This window comes from Simochromis diagramma, unplaced genomic scaffold (genome assembly GCF_900408965.1).
Source record: "Simochromis diagramma unplaced genomic scaffold, fSimDia1.1 OVJJ01000545.1, whole genome shotgun sequence".
NCBI classification, from domain to species: domain Eukaryota; kingdom Metazoa; phylum Chordata; class Actinopteri; order Cichliformes; family Cichlidae; genus Simochromis; species Simochromis diagramma.
Window position 1 is genome coordinate 2,974,803 of NW_024387371.1, and position 21,115 is coordinate 2,995,917.

A 21,115-nucleotide genomic window follows, 5' to 3' on the forward strand; every position below is an offset into this window, starting at 1 on the left:
CACCCCCCCCCCCCCCACTTGGCAGTGTTTCAAAGCAAATACAACACTTGACTGGTCATGAATGTTGATCATAAATCTTTCATCTTATAAGTCGTCCCCGTCTGTCTTGAGTTATTAACAAAATGACAGAATGCATCAGGCCATGAGAAGCATGTATGACTCACGATTACCCTGGAAAGAGGTAATGGGAGGGTCTGAATTTTCTGCTGAACATAGTAAAATATTTCCACAGAACAACAGAGAATAAGGAATAACAAGACGAACCACAAAAAACAGCACAAAACTTTAAAAAACTCAATTATTTTCTGTTTTGTTTTTTTTATTAAACCTCTATTGTTATGCAATCTGCTTATATAAAAGTTCTAAAGCCATCAGCCTGATACTAAGACAGACAGTGAGGCAATTGTGTGTTTCAGTTTAGTCCTCATTATTCATTGACCAAGTGGCCTGTGTGACACGTACATATCTTAACAAAACCGTAAAAACAGGAAACATGATGGACACGTACTGACAGACAAAAGAGACTGCACCGTGATGTTCAGTGCAGGTGGAGTGATTAGAAGTAGTCCGTGACGAAACAAGCTTGTGGACCTTGTTAATGAGAAGTCAGCAGAATAAATTACAGTAACGTTGGTATGCCCCAAAAGTGGGCTGCGACAGTCTCTTTGTGCTCCTCTGAAAAATGACTTCGACAATAGCACCAGGCCTGTCACCGTTTTCCTTTTGCGGAGGTGGATGATGAATGTGAGAGACGTGCTGGCGTTGTGAAATATCCACAGTGTGTGCATTCGACGTACACGACACACATTTCCCTGTTTACATATGAGATTACCTGTGTGACTGTGTGAGGAAAACCCCCCAAAAGAACAAAAAACCAAAACCAAAAACAAAAACAGGGAAAGGCAGTTGTGTATACTTCATAGCATAACACTATGTTCATTTTGTGAGTCTGTAAACCATCATCTCATTTGTTATTAAACATATATCGACCACATACGAGGAATATTTCGATTCATGATTCTGAACATAGCATATTTCTCCATTTCTTTTCTTTTTTTTTATCAATTCTCTTAAATACAATATTTTACATGTCGGATTAAATATGGTTTAGTGTGCATGAGTGTGAATATCACGGGGCCAAGATAGTGGATTTTTTTTCTTCCCCCCACTCCTTGTTGCTGGCACTGTTTTTTTTCCTCTTCTTCTTTGTAATCTACGATGTAGGGCTGGGCTCTCTAGCGTTCGTGTGTGTTTGTGTTCAGTCACTGTCACTAGTTTCACTGCTGGGGTCCCCCTGCACCTTGCTGCGGTGCTGCATGGCGCGATGATAGGCCACCTGCACTGATTTGCGGATGTTGGACTTCCTGCCTTCGAGCATCTTCTCTTTGTCCAGCTCTTGGTCGACACCCAGAGGCACCAGCTTAGAGCGCGGAAGCCACTGCCTGCAAGAACATAAGCACAACATTAAAAAAAAACATGCATTGGTAAATGCTAAACAGACTGGCTTCTTATATAACGCTTTTCTACTTTTTATACTATAAGCCTCAATCACCCATTTAAACAAGCACTTTTTTCTACGCCAGTGTTTTCTATTTAACATTCACACTCCGACGAATGCAACAGGAACAACTGGCGGTTCTGTATCTTGCCCAACAATAATTTGGCAATCAGGCTGGAGCAGCCAGAAATCGAACCAGCAACCCTTTGATTAGACACAGTCAGTCCAGACAGAGTTATTGTTTAGTTAAAGAGTAATTGGTTCCTATAGTCCGTTAATTTCTTGATTGACTTCAGAGTTTATGCACCCTGGATGCCTCCTAACAACTGCTGTGCTCATCAACTTTATAAATTTCTCCAAACTTAGCAAAACATGATCATAAGTAACTGCAGAGAACAAAGTGACCTAAAATAACACGTTCTTTCCCTCGTATTATCAAAAACCACGTTTGCCCCATTTCTGCTGAATGTTCTGTCGCTGCACTTCCGTACAAAGGCTGCAGTTTGCTTTGAACTGTTGCCACAGAGCTACTTGTGTGCAAACATCCAGTAACATCACAAGCTGCCTTTGGTAGCAGGTTTTGTTTTATTTTTGCTTTACGCTGCTTGATTGTGTTAAAATAAAAATACAAAATATCAGCAAAAAATTAGCAGGAAAAAAAAAAAAGGAGGCGAACTCTGAGAATGAGTCACCTCCCCCAAAAAACATCACTTGATAACCAACCATGTTCTCTTGTTGTCAAAGAAGAGGACCAGGAACAGGTGCTCCCTGGCCTCCTGGGTCATTTGCTCCCCAAGTTTCAGCACATCCAGAGGGGGGACAGGGATTGGGACACCTCGGTGGAACACCCCCTCCCTGGGCATCTTTGGGTCAATTATCTACAAGCGAACAGTAGCATGCAGAGGTTTAGAGAGCCAGTCATATTTTGACTGTAGTCTGTGCTATTTGTGTTGTTTGCCCGTGTCTCACCAGAGCAGGATATGAAGGATAGCCTCTGCACTTGGCCCAGACCAGGTCTAAAGCTTCCAGAGAAGAATAATCATCTGAGGCCATCCAGCACCCTGACCTGTCCCGCCCACGCACCACTGAGAGTTGGGAAAACAGCGTCCGTTAAGCAATCTCACTTCTAGTTAAAACCACACTTTATCACACAATAACACTGTTCTAAGCAAATGTTGGTGCAAAACACTTCCCTTTAATTTAAAATACGTTAACTCCTAATGCACCTGGGTGGGGAATGATACAGCTTCTCCAGTTTGAGCGGAGTATCCTGAACAAATGGTGCTACACAAATATAACACTTGACATAGTGAAGGGAGGGCACTTCCTTTGACCATGTTTCATTTTCCCCATTATCAGGGGAGTACAGGTCCTGCTATGCTGACATGTGGTGGCTGTAACAGATTACAGCAAAGAAACTGATGGAAAATTCAAAATGTTGTGTTATTTTTATGTTTTGTTTTTTAAAATACACCCACTGTTTTACGCTATCTTTAGCACTATCAGAGCCACATTGCAGAAATGATGTTCTGCTCTGACGTTCTCTCCTATAAGTACTTATCCGTCACATCTCTGTGGCTATTATTGTGTGAGGAAAAAAAAAAGTTTAGCATATTTTTATCTGCAGTAATGTCTTTACGGGTATTTAAGCTTCAAGTAAAATCAGATTCCGATCAGACAAAATATCATGCCAAATTATTTACAGGCTGAAAAGGCAAAGCTATGTTGGGTGATTCTGAGAAAACACTCACTATCTAAATAAATAGAAACTAGCTGTGTGCGCTTTACGTGAGCCTTAGAGGTTATAAAAATGTGCTTACGGTGTGAAACACCCCTCGAGCCACCGACTGAGTAGGAATCATTTTCTGTGCCTGATGTTTCCTCACTGCTATCTTCCTGGAAAGCGCGTGAGAACGACGCCTTTCCTCTGCCCTGCTTAGAGGGAGTCGTGCTGCAAGAGAAAACAGACAGAACTATCAAGAGGCGTATAACTTTATCACAAGTGTTACAACAACTGGATGCTTCAAGCAGGGGGGGGGGGGGGGGTTCTGTTGTAAAGTTAAAACTGTGTGTTAAAGGTGTCATAAAATTTCAAGAGAGATGATTGTCAAGTCACTGGGTTTGTTTCTGCAAATGAAACCTTATGCTCACGTCAATTGGTAAAAGAACTAATTTTAAGAGTACCAGGCATAAGCATTAATCACCTGGTCCTGTCTGAAGCTGCACTGCTGCTGCTGCTGGTTGTGGACTCAGAGTCTGAGCTTGAACGAGGGAGATGAGGTTCACTTCTGTACACGCGGAAGCTTTCCGTTACTGGTTGGTTTCCTGTATCAAAGCCATTAGTTGGCAGTCCTGAAGGAAGAAAATAGAAACAAGTGAGTGAGGGTGCGACTTGGCATTTATTGTACGTTAAAAGTTTATTGCGAATCATCTAATTTACCTGGCAGCAGGTCATCATTGTCACTGTCGCTGTCAGAGCTGGAGCTGGTGTGAGGGCTGCGGGGACGCTTCCTGTGCCTGCTTGGTGACAGCAGGGGGAGTTGTGGGGGACCAACAGGACTTTGGCTTACTCCTGCCCCACCATAACCCGCATCCCTGTTCTTGGGTGGGCGCCCCGGCCTTTTGGGGGGTCCAGCTATTTTTTGGTTCTTCTTGGAGAAGAGGACAGATGTCCGACGGCCCACCTCTGGAGTCAGGGATGAGGACGCATTCAGATCTTGATGGGGAGAGAGGTTTATATGTTAAAACACAGGCAAATGCTTATTATTCGACTGCTATTGAACAGCTAATATCATTTTCATTGTTATGTCGGACATTAGTGCTAATATTTTCCTAGACACACCCTTTCCACCAATCTCCTGGCTGCTGCTCTCTCCCCCCTCATCGTGGTGTCCTGCAGATGATGAGTGATGGGGGAGAGAAGAACTCCGGTCTCCTCCGCCCACAGAGTCCCGGCCCCCCATGCCAGAGCCTCCTTCACGCTGGTGTGCAAGCTTCCTTTTGATCACACTGATCTCCTTTCTTAGGGCCTTGGCTCTGCGAGACTGGCCAATGCTATGCTTCCCTGAGCTGACCTCATCGAGACGGGACTGCAGGTAATGCAGCTGCTCTTCCAGAGGTAACCGCCGCCTGTTCTCTGGCAGGAGCAGGTCTGCGCAAGGCAAGCAGAAAGAGAAGCAGTTAGAGATGTTGGAAATGAAAAGAAAATCAATCTTATAAAGCAGTCACACATAACCAGAAACAGAAAATATAAAAGTAGGTTTGTTTCCTGGTTAACTATATATGGGGTAGACCATCTTTGAAGCCAGACAGACGACAACATCAAGCTTTAAACATAAAGTACAAATCCAGCATACACAAGCACACAGGATGTATGATGATGTTTTAGCTCAACTGAAACGGAACTGCATGAATTACAAGCGTCACCTAGTGGTAGCAACATGAACTTCTCTGCACCATATTGTATGTTACTGTTCACCATTGAGCCTTTATTTTGTGACAAGGGACAGCACTGCAACCATGTTCCAGTAAACCTAAAATGTAATTTTTTTTAAATTTATTTTGTAAAACACTGTATCATACAGCATATTAATTAGACAAAAAATACATTTTAATGATCTAAAATCTTAAATCACATGTTTGTTTTTCTCCCTCCTTCTCCTTTAGCTGGTGCTTGAGGAAAAAATGATATTGGTTCCCAAGAACCTCCCAGTCAGAGACACTCACCATCTTCATTAGAAGACAACGGTCGATCTCTCTCTCTATCCCTGTCTCGCTCTCGCTCCCTCTCCCGCTCTCTGTCTCTCTCTTGCTCACGCTGGCTGTCCGGGCTTGGCTCTCGTGGTAGATGCATGCCGGTCTCGTAATCGAAGCCGATCCGTTCAGCTTGTCGCCTGGCTGTTCTTATGACAGCCCCGCCCATCTCTCTGAGCCGCAAGGCAGCGCGATAAAAGACTGTGTCCTTGGCGTTGTACTTGAGACAGTTGTTGACAATGAGCCCAAAATCGGCCTCAAAGGCCTCAAAAGTGAGGTAGCGGTGAGACTCCAGCAAGTTCCACATGGTCTGAAAATCCATTGGAGTGTCAATATGGTCCAGGTAGTCTGGCACCTAGGTGACAAAGGAGTAGTGAGCAGACCGAGCTATTTAAAAAAAAATCCAATCATATTTGTACAGTGAATGAAGAAGAAAGAAGGAAAGCCTAAAATACATTATGCCAGGTATGTAGTATACAGACAAAGTAGAAAAGAGTCAAATATAAGTATCTGAACATAATCAGATTTCTTGTGCTTGCGAGTATGTTGCATTTACCTCTGCCAGAGGCACAGGCTCAGTGAAAAAGTTGTTAGTGTCTCTCTCCTGTAACTGTTCCAAGGTACTCCTCAACAGCACCAGGAAGGGAGTCAGCTGCATCTCCAGCGCCATCTGCTGCACTTTAATCTGAAAACAGACACATTTTTAGCAATAAACTAACAAAGTAGTGCACAGTTAGAAGTATACAGCCTGATCTACAGAAAGGAGATGCATATTGTTCTTTGTTCTGTAATCTCACTGTATCTTGAACAAAAGAAAAAAGAAACAAAACAAAACGCTCTCTTGCTATTCTTCACATCTCACCGTCTCCCTCTTGAGCTTCTCCCTCTTTCGGATGAGCTCCACCAGAAGCCTCGCTCTTTCCAGGTCGTGTCTCAGCCTCTGCCATGCTTTTAGCTGCTCCTTTAAAGCGGTCTGTTTCTCCTCGCTATCTCTCTGCAACATTAACGTGCACAATCCCATAAACATGTTAGAACAAATTACATTAAAAGGTATCAAGTCATGTCTGTTTATTTTTTAGCACATTTCAACACAACAGATGCTAAACGAAGTGTTTCAGGTATCAGACAACAGAATGAGACAAACACAGAATCACAGCAACAGAAATTACCGAGGAAGGTTGTGACGCAGGCTGTGGTGGGAGTGGGTCAATGTGTCGCTGCGACTGTAAGTGTGTCTGAAGCCGGCGCAAAAGAGGCACACCGTTCCGACTTTGCCTCTTCAACGTCCAGTAGCTGTGAAGTCGTTGCATGAATTGGCTTTTCCTGGGTACCGTCAGGTTGCTGGTGATTTTGCTCAACCTGCAGAGAAGCAAATACTGTTTTAACTCTTAAGCATGTTGTAAATGTAAACCATGTTGCAAACGCACTAACAAAGGTGAAGCCTTTAAGACCAAAATGACACAAAAGACAATGATAAGGTATTTAAAATTATTTACAGTCTAAATCAAAAAAAAAACAGAACAGAATGTACAATCATCATTTCTAATAAGTAAAATAATGCAATGTGACATAAATTATTGTCTTACAATACCAAAATTAAATAGTATAAATAGACGAGAAAGAAAAAAAAGTATGTGATGATTTCTTTATTTGTTTTGCCCAACATACTGCTGCACAGACAGTTTTCTATTAACAGCAAAAGGCATATATGCGCTTACTGGGTGCACGACTTTGAGGCACAGACAGAGCAGGTGAAGTACAGGCCTACCTGTGCGGTGGTATACAGGGCACTGACACCACTGGTGCAGCAGCTCTCCTCTCAGCTAAGATCTTTCTGGCTCTTTTCATCTTCAGCCTGGATTTGGCCTTTGCCCTCTTCACCCGCTCAGAGCTCCAGCCCTTAGAGTCATCATCATGGCCGATGCTAGGCTCGTCATCTTCCTCCAGCTCGCCCTCGCTGTTGGATGACCCCATGCTGGCCCCACCGACTCCTCCTAAAGGACGTGCTGAACCGGGGGGCGTGTGGATGTCACAGTATGCCGTCTTGCGTACGCTGAAAGAGGTACCGTTGGCCCCAGTCTCTCTTACAGGCTCCATTTTCATATAGAGGCCTGCCTGCTGGGCACAGGTGACATGGAAAGCTGTGTAACAGTTGGCTTTGTGACACTGGATGCAGGCGCCCGAGCCACGCTGTTTGCAAATGTAGCAGGTGAGCTTCCAGCGTGCTGGAGGGATGTGCTCGATGCTATCGATCGGCTCCAGAAAGACTGTGTTCGCAAAGCAGACCTGCAGAAAGGCAGGAGAATTGATTTAACTGTGATGATGTTTACAAAGTAAAAAAACCAAAATAAAAACCCAAGACTGACTGAGCATGCTTCACTGTACATCAACTGAGACAGTATCTATCTGGCTGTTAAGTTTAACATTCCCACAGTCTTTAACTGTGTAATATCAATAATAATTATAAACTTCTTCTTTTTTTTTTTTCTTCTTTTTTTTTTCTTTTTTCTTTTTACATATCCCTTTTAAAATAGGGGGTTTAAAAAATGACAGCGAGACTGACGTCAACTCAGACTGATGTTGCACAAAATAATTACAATAGACAGTAAATTAATAATAGTAAATATCGCTGAAATATAAAAGGAAAGGCAACACAGATAAACAATCTTTATCTCCTCTGCCAGGTTGTTCTAAAGCCAAGGGGCTTTGATGGCAAACAGCATGAGCACCTTTAAATTTAAGTTTCTAGGATCTAAGGCTGTGAACTGGCTCAGATGAGTTGAGCTTATTCAGTTTGTCGATATCTGCATAGTGATGTCGTTCCAAATCAAACATATATGGATTTACCTCTGGGATCCAGAGGGCGCAAACTACGTGGGCCCAGCGTGCGTCGTCTGTCTGCTTGAAAGCACCTCCTTTGTTCGGGCACAGAGCACAGTCCACAGCTCTGCTTGGCGACTGCAGGCACCGGCGACATAACCACTGGCCCTCCGGGATATAGGGAACGCCATAGCACTCCTGGTGTACTGCCAAATTACACATGTCGCAAAACAAAATCACGTTGCTGTTCTGACACTCTCCATCGTTACAGATGCAGCAGACGGCATCTTCGTCAATCAAGGTACTGGGGTCCGCCTGAGAGAAAGGAGCACAAGGACACATTACAGATGAAAGCATTTATGTCAAGTTTGAACCATTGTCTCCCTCTTTTGTCTGATTAAAGTACCTTATTGTGACTCTCAAAGTATGACTCCTTCTCTAAGCGGTCCATGAGATACTCAAAAACCTCCTGAGGGATGGGTGTCACACCGTCACGCCGCCGCTTGTCGTTCATGATATCAAGCCAGATGTAGTCCTCCTCATCGATGTCATACTCTACCTCCTCATCTAGCTCCTCCACAGATTTATCAATGTACCTAGAGTAAAAAAGAAAGACAGAAGAGTCAAATTAAGACGTATTCATGCAAAGAATACTTAGCGTGCAAAAAAAATATAATTCATTATGGTGCCAATTGTAATTCAGTGTAAAGACAAGAATAATGATGGAAAAGTATGAATCTGAAGTACAGTAATCAGTAATTTCCCTGCTAATAAAGTGGGGACTGGCTGGACTGTATCAAACATTTAGGTCAGGAAATATTTATTGTATTTAATAACTTATATATACACTCAAACAACTCACTACCAACTGCTTTTGCTTTAAAATGGATGTTCCTCTCAACAATCCTGCTTATAATACATATATGAATTAAATGACTACATTTATTTGCAGACCTGTAGTATGATAATGGCCGAGGTGGGGCATCAGGTCGGTCTTGGTCGAGTTCTCTGAACACAGCCTCCGGTAGCTTGACTGCAGGACCAGACTGAGCGCTGTGATGATGAGATAAGCCATCCTTCTTCTTGGCTTTGCTCTTATGTTTCCCAGTCTTTGGTGTGGATTTTCCCCCATTAGAAGATGGGATATCTGAGCGGTCCTTGCCACTCCCTCCTAACTCGCTGCCCCCGGCTCCACCGTCACTACCATTACACATGCCGCCACCACTACTACCAGTTCCAGATGGAGGAGCGTCTTCTGCATCACTGTCTTCATCTGACACCACATCTATATTCTCGAAGATGCTGATGCGGTGAATGCGCCCTTGAATCTCCACCTCCACCATGCGCTGTGCCTGGGCGTAGGTCATGGTCTCTCTCCCCGGGGAATGGGAGCGTTCTGATCGGTTGGGGCTAACAGGCGTGTTCCCTCCATGACCCAGTCCTCCTCCTCCGTTACCCCCGCCATCATCCGTATCCCCTGAACCAGTCAGCGAGGCACGAGGAGGACGTCCCTTCCTCTTCTTCTGAGGCACAGCCTGGGCAGGAGTTGGGTTGTCATGGTCATAGTGGTAAAGGTGATACTCAATGCCGCTGTAGCTCTTGTAGACCTTACGGCAAGTCTCCACGGGACACTCATAAGGGGGCTTAGTGGCCCGCAGGTTGTGGCAGAATGTCTTCACGTCAAAGTCCAGCCCCATTGTGCCAACAGCCACTGCTGGGACAGATGGTGTTCAAGTTTACATCTGAAACACATGAGCACAACAGGGAACAATGGTATTTGTTAAAAACAACGCACATAACAGATACTGGGCACTGTCTCCCAAGAGTTGCCTTAAAGAGCCCCAGACACCAACGAAATGCACCTGTTATGGTGCAATCGCGTGACCACTGATGGTAGCAAACAAATTATGATCTGTTATTCAGTAACAGGTGCACTAAGCTCAGCGTGTTTGCTATGATCATTGAGAACTACAATCATGTAATACAAGCAGCAAACAGTAACGGCAACGGCAACAGCTACAGCTGGGCAGCTGTAAACCCGAGCTCATTTGCGGTTCTTGACGAAAGAACTCAACCTTTATCTCGTTCGAACCCTTCCACCCTCTACCTCCTAAGCTAACCAACGAACTTTGTGTATTTTAACACAGCTAACGTTAGCATTAGCATTTTGCTGCTGCATTCCCCCCAAAACAAAGCTGCAGTTAGCTTGCTGGCTAACAGCAGTTAGCAAACAACAACACTGGCCACTACGTAAACAAGCACAGTTCAAGAGAATAACCCTACAGCACATGAAGTAACCTTACAAACTAGCCACGCTAGTCGCCATTATTATTAAATACTGTTCTTATTTTTTATTGTAACCTTTGCTCGGTAATTCATTCAAGCTCAGTAACGTTTAGAGTGCCAAACTGTAGTTGTGTCCCCTGGGCAAACGCTAGCCTCGCAAATCAAACCATTACAGCGTATTCCAGTATAGTTAATATTAAAACAAATAAAACACACATGAATGTTTGGGGCTATACACACCGCAGCCTGGCCGTTCAGACCCCAGTGTTTCCCTCCACAATGACCTCACCCTGTGAATTTCTGAGGCAAAATGACAGCCTGGCTTCCTGAAGAGCATGTGTGGAGGCTTTATCAAACTAAGGTCCATCAAAAGCGTTCCTTCTCCTCCTTTAAGCCAAAATATCAGCGAAATCGTTTTCTCTGTGACGAGAAACAGCCAGACATGATTATTTTTTTCCGCAGTAGGGCTAACACCAAGGTCTGTTCATGTTGTCGGAGTACGGTGGGTTACTATGGATAACACCAATTACTGTAAAAATACACACACAGTCATCTAGTGTGATCTTTTTTAGCCAAACATGGCCCTTTTCGCCATTTAAAGCTAATACTTCTGATCTAACGTTATAAACACTTACAACTCCACGTTCCTCGAGACCTGCGTGCTTCGGAAACCTCACAGCAGCTCACAGCGGTTGTTGTAGATTGATTTTTAATTCATTAAATAATCCCAGCAGAGCTCAGAAGAGGCGTAGGTACAGAAAAAAATGTTTTCATGAAACCATATAATAGCCAAAGAATTTCATTGTGTTGGGAATAATTCAGGAACTCGGTTGAACAAAAGGGGCAACCATTACTGTAACGCTACGACACAGATGCGGATCGACAGATTCGCCACACAAATCGGGGTCTTATTTCTCCACTTTTTCCTGACTGTAGCCTGTTAGAACATATTGAGCGAGATTTTGTAATATAATTAACTTAATCTCTTTAAAGAGTTTGTTAAAATATTTATTTTCATTGCCAGGGTTTGTACTGTATGTTGCGAATCTGTGGCGTCTGTTCAAAGACGTCGACGGTGTGAAAACTCGAGCCTCACAGAAACACTTCCTGTCCGTCGTAAAAATATAATAATATAATTCTGAGTATTTATAAATTTACAAATTTAAATAATAAAAATGAAAACTCTTACTCCATGCTACTTACAAAAAGTAAACAAATTATTTATGAAATACACGGAAGACACTAAAAATGCAAATAACAACGAGACATGCTATCAAGCATAAAATATTTATTTCTCTCTCAACATACAGTCTGTGATAAGAGTGCAGCAGGATAGGGTGGGGTAATGCAGTGGGACATACAGCAGGCAAAAAGCAATCCCACAGTTTGAATACAAGCCTTTGACAACCAGTGCATATTCACCAGGGGGCAATGTTGTCCACAGAAGAGCGAGATGAGCAGAGGGAGAAGGTGTCAGAGCTGCTTTCCCCTCTGTGTATATCAGCTCTTCATTTCATCAGTGCATCCAAATGAATATGCCATAGAGTTGTTCCCTTCTCTGCTCTCCAGTAAGTTAGCAGCGAGGGAGGTGGAACAAAACATACCAGATACAAATGACAGAGAACAGAAATCTCTTACTACTGGAAGTATTTCACCAAAGCAGAAGACTCTGCATAATATCCTATAAAAGTCCAATTCAAACCGAATTGATGGAATAATATACTTCAAAGCAACCCCTCCTCCTCATCCAATACCACCACCACCATCAATATCATTTTCATCCAAAAACAAAACAAAAAACAAACAAAAAAAAAAACAACAGAAAAACAAAATGTACAAAACAAGAAAACTGTACAATTCACAGCTTGGCAAGATTGGGGGTGCTGAAATCTTTCAAATGTGCTGTGAAGATGTGAAATTTCTAACCATAATAGCAGTAACTGTTAAGCTTTGTGGAACATGAAAAGTTGGCCATGCTTGTCGGTGATATAAAAGTACAGATGGGTGAAACCCACTTATATACAGTGTAGGAACTCTTTTAACGCAGAATAAAAGGAGAATATGTGTTGTGCAAATCTCCCACATCGAGTGTCGTTTGCATTTTGAAATATATCACTGGAAAGAAACTGGAAAACAGAGCAGACATCAAAAGCAACGTGTGAAATGAACAAAATTTCAACATGGCAATAACACTGCTTCATGAGTGTCCCATTTGTTAATCTGAGGAGTCTTATTTATTTTAGTGTCATTGTATGTGAACAGAAAGCCTAACTATACAGTAGGATCACCTTAACAGATGATAGCAGCATCACCAAAAAAAAAGAAAAAGAAAAGAAAAGCATCAAACATCAAATAGGTTGAAAACATCAGAGCTAACTTGTGATTGCACAGAACATTTTACATACAGTGTACGCTGAGTACTAGCAAAGTTGAAAGAACATTTACTGGAAGTGAATTCAGTTTGCTGCGTGGATTGTAATCTTTATACTTTGCCCGGTAACTTCTGTCTTCTGTCTGGTGCTTGGTGATTTGCGACGTTTGTTCAACTTTTTAGCTTGCTCCTGTTGCACACATTAGAGATAAGGCTTGTGGCAAGGCCACGATCAAAGCTTTGTTGAGGGGTTTAAATTGCACTTTTGAGCCTCAAGCCTTCACATATTAATCGCTACATTCTGATCAGAACACTTCCGGAGGCATATACTGTAGAAAGAACTATGTACAGTATGTATGGCTCTGGACACCGCCTTTCCTTTGAGCACAAAGCTACAACACTGCCAGCTCTTGTGCTGTCTAATGTATGAGCTGTCCTATCAAAAAGAGGCCGTGTCCTGCTGAACCATTTTGACCTGAATGAGTGGATTTTGGCTGCTGGCATTTTTTTTTTTTTTCTCCCTTCCCTCATCAGTCGTACATTAACTGTTTGTTTCTGCAAGGCATCGGTACGTCTCACCGCTATGGCATTCCATCTGTCACAGGGGTGAAAAGTAAACAAGAGTTAAAACACGATTCTGTTATTTAAATAAAACTACATACTGTGATGACAGTGCAGTAACAGAAGGGCATTCATATGTAAACCAAAAAAAGATAAAAATAAAAATTGCAATGTATTAAAAACTCAAGACTGCATTCAAGCTACATTAAAATAAAATAACTTGGATGCAGACTTGTGTTTTTTTTCTTTTTTCCAAGAAGAAAAAAAATTATATAAATTAATGTTCAAGGCACTACATTCTTTCCAATAGATTCATCATACTGTCCTATTATTGTATCTCAAACCACTGATATTTGGATTCCAATGTAGTGTTTAAAGTGTACTTAACCCAGAAAGGCAAAAGCAACAAGAAAATTGCAGAATTGAAGAATAAAATGAAATATGGATGTTGTGACCACACATAAAATGACTAGTATGGCTGAGTCATGACTAAAGCCAAAAAAGTATTCAAACATACTTACTTAACATGTATTGTATAATATACACACATATCTACACTCACACACACACACACAATTTACTACAGATTAGTGTTGCATGAAGAATCAACACTTTTCTCATGGTATTTACATGATGGGATTATGTACATGTGTTGCTCCGAACAGAGCAGAGTGGAGCTGGACTGTCTTGCAAATACACACTAATAAATTTTGGTAAGCAGATCAAGTAGTCCTTGTGGTTTTTGGACACGGGCCATTCTCGGGACTGTGGATGACCAGAGGGTAAGCTTGAATCTGTGGGTTTGCCATTGTGCCATAGGGCATCATTCTTGCTGCACCAAGCAAGCCTACGGGGACCACAGACCCTACAGGACTGGGCAAGCTGGGCCATCTCTGGGGATAAAGAGGACCGGGAACCATCCCAGCATAGGAGCCTGCGGGAACGAGGTAACCAGGAGAGGGCGCTGTGGATGAGTTTGACGATAGGGTTGCAGGTATACGAGGGCCTAAAGCAGCAGTCAGGGGGCATGAAAGAGGCAGCTGGAACTTGCCGGGACCATTATGACATTTCATCTGGAACAGAGGGGACAAAATATGTGCACAGACTCAGGCTGACTCATGCTTACATTAAGAATGATGAAGTACAGCTCCTAAACTCTCAGTCACTCTCTGTTCCAAATACCTCACGAGTAACTGCTCCCATCGGTGCTGCACCGCCTTCCAGGTCTTGCCGACGCCTCTGCTGTTTCATTTGGTTCAGGGAAGGTCGTGCTTGACTGGCCGCTGCTACAGTTTCCTTTGTCCAGTCATCAACCAGTTTGTGAAGATCATCAGTAAACGTGCCTCTCTTGTTGTTGCTGTTGTTGGTCTGGACCTGAGCGAGACGTGTGAATGGCTGAGGAGAGGGTGAGGATGTTGCTGCAGAGAGTGATGGCTGAGTCTGACTGGAGGCTGTCTGAGCAGTGGTGGTGTTGAGAGAGGACCCTGAAAAGACACAAAGGTCTTAAAATCTGCCTAGTTAAAAAAACAAAACAAACAAACAACAACAACAACAAAAAAAACAGCTGTCAAATCAATTGGCTGCTGTATGGCAGAATTAAGGACAGTTTCACAAAAAAATCCAAAAAAAACCCTGTAATGTCACCTTTCATGAAAGCCACGTTTAAATAATCCTCATCATTCTGGCGAGGCTAGAGCAAAATGAGTGTACAGGTAAAGTTGTGACACATATTTTGCCAGCAGCCAAAGGATTACAACATACATGTCTTTCATGAACAATTAAATAAAAATGAAATGTTTGATATGCAAGCAGTGACAAAATCCAGCAACCAAGACATGTAGGCACACTGCCATGCAAAACATGAAACAAATTAATGCAACAATCTGTTGAGTACCCACGTTTAAACAACGGAGACATTTTCAAGTGCCAAATTAATTTCAGAGAAAAAAAAGGACTAAAATAGTGAGGACGAATAGAAAAGACAGAGAGTAAGAAAGTAAATGAGATAGTTACTACTACTGCGTTCTTTGCCTAGACATAGTCGTTTCAGAGTGGACCCTATAAAAAGGTAAAACAGCACAAGACAGAAACAGTTAGGCCAGGACACACTGCACACCACAAGTAGGTGGACAAGCTGCTTCAAAAGCACATTCAGCTATCAAAACAACTGAGGAGAGAGAAAGAGGAAAAGGAGGAAGAGGGGTGTAAAAATCAGTGAGGAGGACTAGAGGAGCAAATCTAGGTGTTGTCTTTAATATCATTTGAAGAGCTGATGTTTAGAAAGTGTACAAGCCTAAAAGAAATCACAACTTGCCTTTACGTGTCATGTTGCATGTTTGTTCCTGCACATTTATTGACCTTTTCATGATTATATTTAATATGGAATATATCAAAAATATTGGACAGAAATTTGGAAAAATGCAGCTACTATCGTATAAATTTGTACTTTTTGTTTGATCATTGGAATAACGGATGATTTACTGTTTCATTAACTGGTAGGGAGAAACTACAAAATGTGTAACATTGTGATTTCTGGGAAAGAATATTGGAGCCTGGATTTAAAGGGAAGCAAAAAGATCCCTTTGTCGATGTGGGAATGCCTGTGAAACAAAATATGAAACCAAAACAAATAAAATTTAACCAACTGAAAGCACACAGATACAAGCTGGAACTCATCAGAGTCAGCAATTAAAAAGAAAAAAACCAAAAATCCAAACATGCAGGTAACTCAGGAGAGGTGAAAGAACAAAACCATAATAATATTGATGATACAGCCCTTCATATGGCGGAGCAAGTCTCCATCAGTGCCCTGCCTGGCGCCTGCACCATGCACGTCTTCTCCATCCAAACATGAGGGACAGAGAGAGCTTTCCTCAATCAAAGCATAGGGCCCTGCCTATTAGGGAAGGGTTGGGTTTTTTTTCTCTGTGTTAGTATACACAGGATGGCAGACTTAGTGCCTCGACTCGTCTGTATGTGTGTGTGTGGGAGGGGGTGTTACACAATCAAAATTAACTGTGGATGGAAACACACAACAAATAAATAGGGTATAAAGAGTTTGCCATTCTCTCTCAGATGCACACACATACACAAACACACTCACACCATCTTGTATTAGGCCCATGTTTGGACAGGACTAGGCATTCACAAGCTCCAGTGTGCTTGTGGGGTCTATTTTTGAAAGCCAGAAGCACTGCACAAAGCAACTGTATGAAGAGCAGGGGGCAATATATTTATAAATTAATAATTATGAATGTAACTGCAGTTCTGTGAATTATGGATGATTGCCAGAGGAAAGACTGTAAACTGACATAGGTACCTACAACATTAAAGTTATTGCAGCCTGGATTTTGAATATAAGAGGCAGCACACCCTAGAAATGTTTCCTTTTCAATCTTAAGGTCAACTGGATGCAATCTGGGTCCTCAGGGACACTGAATTCATAGAAATATAGCCACTCCTTGTTCTACTTCCTTTCTCCCACCGACTAAATACAGCTCACAGTACAGCACTGGGTTGGTAAGATGGTTGATAACAATTACATGTTGTTTCACAGCTCTCTTTCTATCTGGAAAATATCCCTCTGTGCAAATGAAACACTGGAAAAACTGACTGCATAGAAATTACGCTCTACTTCAGTGCACAGAAATTATTTTCAGCAATTTGGACCTGCAGATCTCAACACCCGCACAAAGAGCCACACGTCTGAGTCATGCTGCACTTCTTCAGAAAAATATAATCAAAAAAGGCTTTAATTCAAGCTGAAAATACACAGCCAGGAAAGAAAGGTCACCCTGCACGAATGAATGAATTGAAATGTCTATATTTTTCTCTGAGATCCCCCAGAGTCAGGTAATTCCCACTTCTATATATAGCTGCTGTAATCAAGTCATTTTAATTAAATCACTGTCTTCAAGTAAACTAAATCACAGAAGAACAGTGATTTTATAATGCTAGTAGTAGATTTTGCTTAGTAAATACATTTTAACTCGGGTGTGATTGTGTTTTAAATTATATTACTGACAATAAGGGTTTTATTAGAAGAAGCCATAAATGCTGACTTACAAACACAAACAAGTCTAGAAAAAAGCAGAGACTGTATCCATCTGTAAATGTCACACTTTTGTACCAATTACAAGCTTTAAAAGCACGGGTGCCGGCCAGTGCTACAGCTCAGCCTCCTAGTAGATGCACATATGGCATAAGTTTAAAACTAGCTCATTTTTTGAGCTATTGCGCTCACAGACTTGGATGTCCATACCACCCACCAGGTTTGACGATGTCAGTCTTTTATGACTGAGGGGTAAAAGCCCTAACACATTCGCAGACTTTCAGCAAAGTCACATGCTATAAAACAAACAGTACACAGACTGACCTGTAGGGCTGTTCGATATAACGATATATATCGGATGACGATATAAAAACGTCTATCGTTTCATTTTACGCTATCGTTTGTTTCGTGGTGTCGCAAAATAAACTGTTTACGGCAATATTTTTTCTCCGTTTTGATGGTCACTGTAGTGGCTATATTAATTTCTTAAAGTTCTCTCTTTCTCTTATATTTAATATAACCACACTATGGACGGACAAGCGCCTGTTTTTATGCATTGTGGTTAGCAACAACGACGGTAACACCATCGCGCGTTCGCTTGTTTATGTACCACATAAACCTTTCACAATAAAGCTCAAGATCCTGTTGAGACTTTTCAAAATAAACTGAATCACGTGAAAGAGCAGATTATTTACGGATGGGAAGTAAAAAAAGAGCCGCAAGGTGCTAAAAAATAAACCTTAGACTCAAACGTTAGAACAGGCTTTTCCCTGCAGCACGCCGTGTAATAAATACTCACAAAGAAAACAGCGGCTGTTAAAGCTTATGTCTAAAAATGTATAGTTTCATGCATCGGTTAAAACGCTCGACTCCAGCTACATGACGCGCAGCTGGAAACACTTCCCGCAAGTCGAGCTGCCCGAGATTCACATAATTTACAGAAAATGTTACATTTTTGTGATTTATATCGTTATCAGACGATAGAATTCTTATATCGGGACATGAGATTTTGGTCATATCGCACAGCCCTACTGACCTGCTTCACTGTATGTTTTTACGGCAAGAAACATTTCATGGCTGCACAAACCTTTCATCTGTATTAGCCAGATCCAATTTTAAGTTTATCACAACAGTATCATGCTAATGTGTCAATATATATCATCTGTTTTTTTGTTCCGGCCAACAAAATAAATAAAATAAATTAGAAAATATACAGAAAACAAGTTTTAAGGTTGTTGAGAAGTGTGGGTGGTAGGAATAAACAATGGGTGTATGTCTGGTGAGAAGACCTGCAGGGATGGTGAAATAAAATATCCACTATATTCCATACAAATAAAAAATAGTTTGATAGGAGAGAGAGGCAGATAAATAAAGAGAATATGGAAATGAGTGAGGGGAAATATAAAAGAACAAATACAAACAGATGGACAGAGACACAGGTCCACTGAGGAATCTAGTGCGTGGTTTGCTACTAGATTTATAGGTGACTCTCTCTGACGTTTGGTGGTAAACCGTCCAGCCTGCAAAAATGAATATAAGAGGGAAGAAGAGAAGAAACAAGAAAGACACTATGTAAAAGTGCACAGAGACTGGGATGAGAAATCCCCACCATTAAAAGCACCAGAAAAGGACAGTTTAGGAGAGCATGATATGCAGGATCCAACCATAGTATCTGGTGATGAATGAGACTATTTTGACTCTCTGATGATAATTCAAACTGGCTGCTTATATCTGCACTCCTCAAAACACTTAAGGGAACACTCAATCATCAGTGTGACACAAAGTCAATTAAACTTCAGAGATATCGGTCTGTCCAGTTAGGAAACAAACCATTGTGAATCCATTTTACCTGTTTTGGTGTAAATGAAACTTTGGCTCTGCAGTGGCAGGTGCCAAGATGATGGTCACAGACCAGTGCTCTCTCCTGGCTGATTTTTCTCTGCTTTGCTTTTTTCTAGTGTCTTTGTCACTGCTGGGAGTAATTCCAGCCTATTCGAGTTGCACACGTGGCTCCTCCAGGACAGTATATCTATATGTGCTGTCACAAGAAGGTTTGGTGTGTCTCCAGGACAGTCTCTAGGAAGTACCAAGAGATGAGGCATTACACAACAAGAGCTGGACATGGCTGCAAAAGGGTTTCACCCCAGCTGCAGAACCTGCATCTGCTCCTTTGTGAAAGGAGGACCTTGAGGAGCACTGCCAGAGCTCAACAAAATGACCTTCAGCATTCTACTCACGCTCATATTTCTGACCAAAGTGCCAGAAACAGACTCCATGAAGGTGGCATGAATGGCCAACATCCTTCAGGGAGACCTGTGCTCACAAACCAGAACTCAGTAGTTTGACTGGCATTCACCTAAGAACACCAGAACTGGCGTCCCATTCTCTTTACAAATGAGAGCAGCTTCACACAGACAACATGTAGCAGATGTGAAAGACACAAGCAACGGCCCATTCTCGTGGTATGGGAGACACAGCCAACCTTTTTGTAAAATAAATATGGATAGTGCCACCCTGGAGGAGCTGGACTACTTGTGCACCTTTTCACGTACCAGCAATGATAAGGGCACTAGCAAAAAGCTAAATAAGGAAAATAATCAGACAGGAAGGATAAGGAAAGAGCAATGGTCTGTGGCCACACCTGTAAAACCATGTTGTCTCTCCAGTGCGCCTGTTGTCACTTTCATTTACACTAAAGCACAGATTATACACTTTTATTACGGGTCCTAACAAATATATAATCATCAGGTAAATATAAAGTGGAGGGTTTATGTATTGTTATGCCTATTTTATGTATTTATGGAATTATAGTGTCTATACCTTGGAATACGCTGAATTTAATATGAAACCTAAAAATAAAAAAAAATTAAATAGCAATGTTTGAAAGACAGAAATCACCCAGCTTCAAATAAAATTTTACAGTCCCTAAAATTATTTCCCTTCACATTTCTCATTTCACTCTAAACACTGTTAGCAAAAAGCTAATTATCTAATACTAGTTGTTTGGAGTTTTCAAGTAAATAACATGGAAATTCAAATGTTCAAATCTTCATCCTCTGCAGAATGTAGCAGATTAATAGAACCAGTGTCCAGATTTCTTTTGTTTTTTTTATGTTAAAGTTCTTGGTATGAACTGCATAAAAACTCAAACATCCCCAGCTTTCAGACAATTATCAGGGAATTTATGAGCTCAAAAGTTCAATATTAGTACACAAGTATTGTTCATGCTAGGACACAATTATTTATAGCACAGTCCACTTTTGTTTCTCAACTTGAAAAAAAAATGGCATAAATTTAACAATAAAATCGTGTATTTGTGAATATGCAGAATGTGGTGCTGTCAATAATCCTATAGTACACACAGTATGAAGTTTGAAGCTGGTAAAAATGAGGTGGTTCTCCATCCTCCAGTTAGCAAAAATGCTACCCAGGGGCACCATTAACAGTTGTTAAAAATGTGTATAATGGCTGAATGCATGTCCATCTGCATGACCACACACAAACTGCACACACGCAAACCCATGAACCTATAATATGTACCTTGACCAGGGCCAGCATGGTTGGGATTTCCATCACCATGTAGTCCAGCGTAGATGTTGTCTGAGGAGAAAGAACCCTTCAAAGAACAGGGCTGCTGGGTGTGGACATGCTCTGGGGCAGTGCTCGGCTGATTGCTGGAGCTGGAGCAGCCGCTGGAGTGGGCTGAGCCATCTGATAGAACTGAACTTTTAGCCGGAGAGCCGGACGAGCTGGCAGCACTCTCACCTTGGCACAA

General features: G+C 41.9%; 2 protein-coding genes across 10 annotated transcripts in view; both read right to left on the reverse strand.

The window, feature by feature from the left end:
• Positions 1-301: 301 nt before the first annotated feature.
• Positions 302-11,308, reverse strand: brpf1 (bromodomain and PHD finger containing, 1). Of its 3 annotated transcripts, none has more exons than XM_040007674.1 (16): positions 10,993-11,308; positions 9,026-9,813; positions 8,478-8,667; positions 8,099-8,386; positions 7,020-7,537; positions 6,421-6,610; positions 6,114-6,245; positions 5,808-5,936; positions 5,225-5,606; positions 4,341-4,649; positions 3,939-4,214; positions 3,703-3,850; positions 3,319-3,449; positions 2,468-2,583; positions 2,222-2,376; positions 302-1,442 (listed from the first exon to the last, which is right to left on the reverse strand). In XM_040007674.1, exons 2-16 carry the CDS (start codon positions 9,766-9,768, stop codon positions 1,259-1,261), a joined length of 3,891 nt encoding a protein of 1,296 aa, XP_039863608.1. In that variant the 5' UTR covers positions 9,769-9,813; positions 10,993-11,308; the 3' UTR covers positions 302-1,258. The 3 variants fall into 3 exon arrangements, with proteins under 3 accessions (XP_039863608.1, XP_039863610.1, XP_039863609.1); XM_040007676.1 differs by lacking the exon at positions 10,993-11,308 and adding an exon at positions 10,647-10,777; XM_040007675.1 differs by lacking the exon at positions 10,993-11,308 and adding an exon at positions 10,598-10,777.
• A 317-nt stretch (positions 11,309-11,625) lies between these two features.
• Positions 11,626-21,115, reverse strand: part of LOC120718921 (serine/threonine-protein kinase WNK2) — a 40,844-nt gene continuing 31,354 nt past the window's right edge. For 4 of the 7 annotated variants that reach the window (XM_040007667.1, XM_040007673.1, XM_040007671.1 and 1 more), the window contains 5 exons: positions 20,881-21,105; positions 18,762-18,860; positions 15,303-15,347; positions 14,472-14,773; positions 11,626-14,362 (listed from right to left, as the gene is read on the reverse strand). In XM_040007667.1, coding sequence (XP_039863601.1) covers positions 14,012-14,362; positions 14,472-14,773; positions 15,303-15,347; positions 18,762-18,860; positions 20,881-21,105 — 1,022 coding nt within the window. In that variant the 3' untranslated portion in view covers positions 11,626-14,011. The remainder of the gene's footprint in view (positions 14,363-14,471; positions 14,774-15,302; positions 15,348-18,761; positions 18,861-20,880; positions 21,106-21,115) is intronic. The other 3 variants (XM_040007669.1, XM_040007668.1, XM_040007670.1) reach the window with 3 other exon arrangements.

What these genes read in the sequence shown, in the direction of transcription:
- brpf1 (XM_040007674.1), bottom strand. Translation starts at nt 9,768, where the DNA reads ATGGGGCTGGACTTTGACGTGAAGACATTCTGCCACAACCTGCGGGCC. An exon ending in CCAGGAGATTGGTGGAAAGG is followed by an intron (nt 4,215 to 4,340) that starts GTGTGTCTAGGA and finishes CTCCCCATCAAG; the next exon opens with ATCTGAATGCGTCCTCATCC. An exon ending in TTTGACAACAAGAGAACATG is followed by an intron (nt 1,443 to 2,221) that starts GTTGGTTATCAA and finishes ATGTTCTTGCAG; the next exon opens with GCAGTGGCTTCCGCGCTCTA.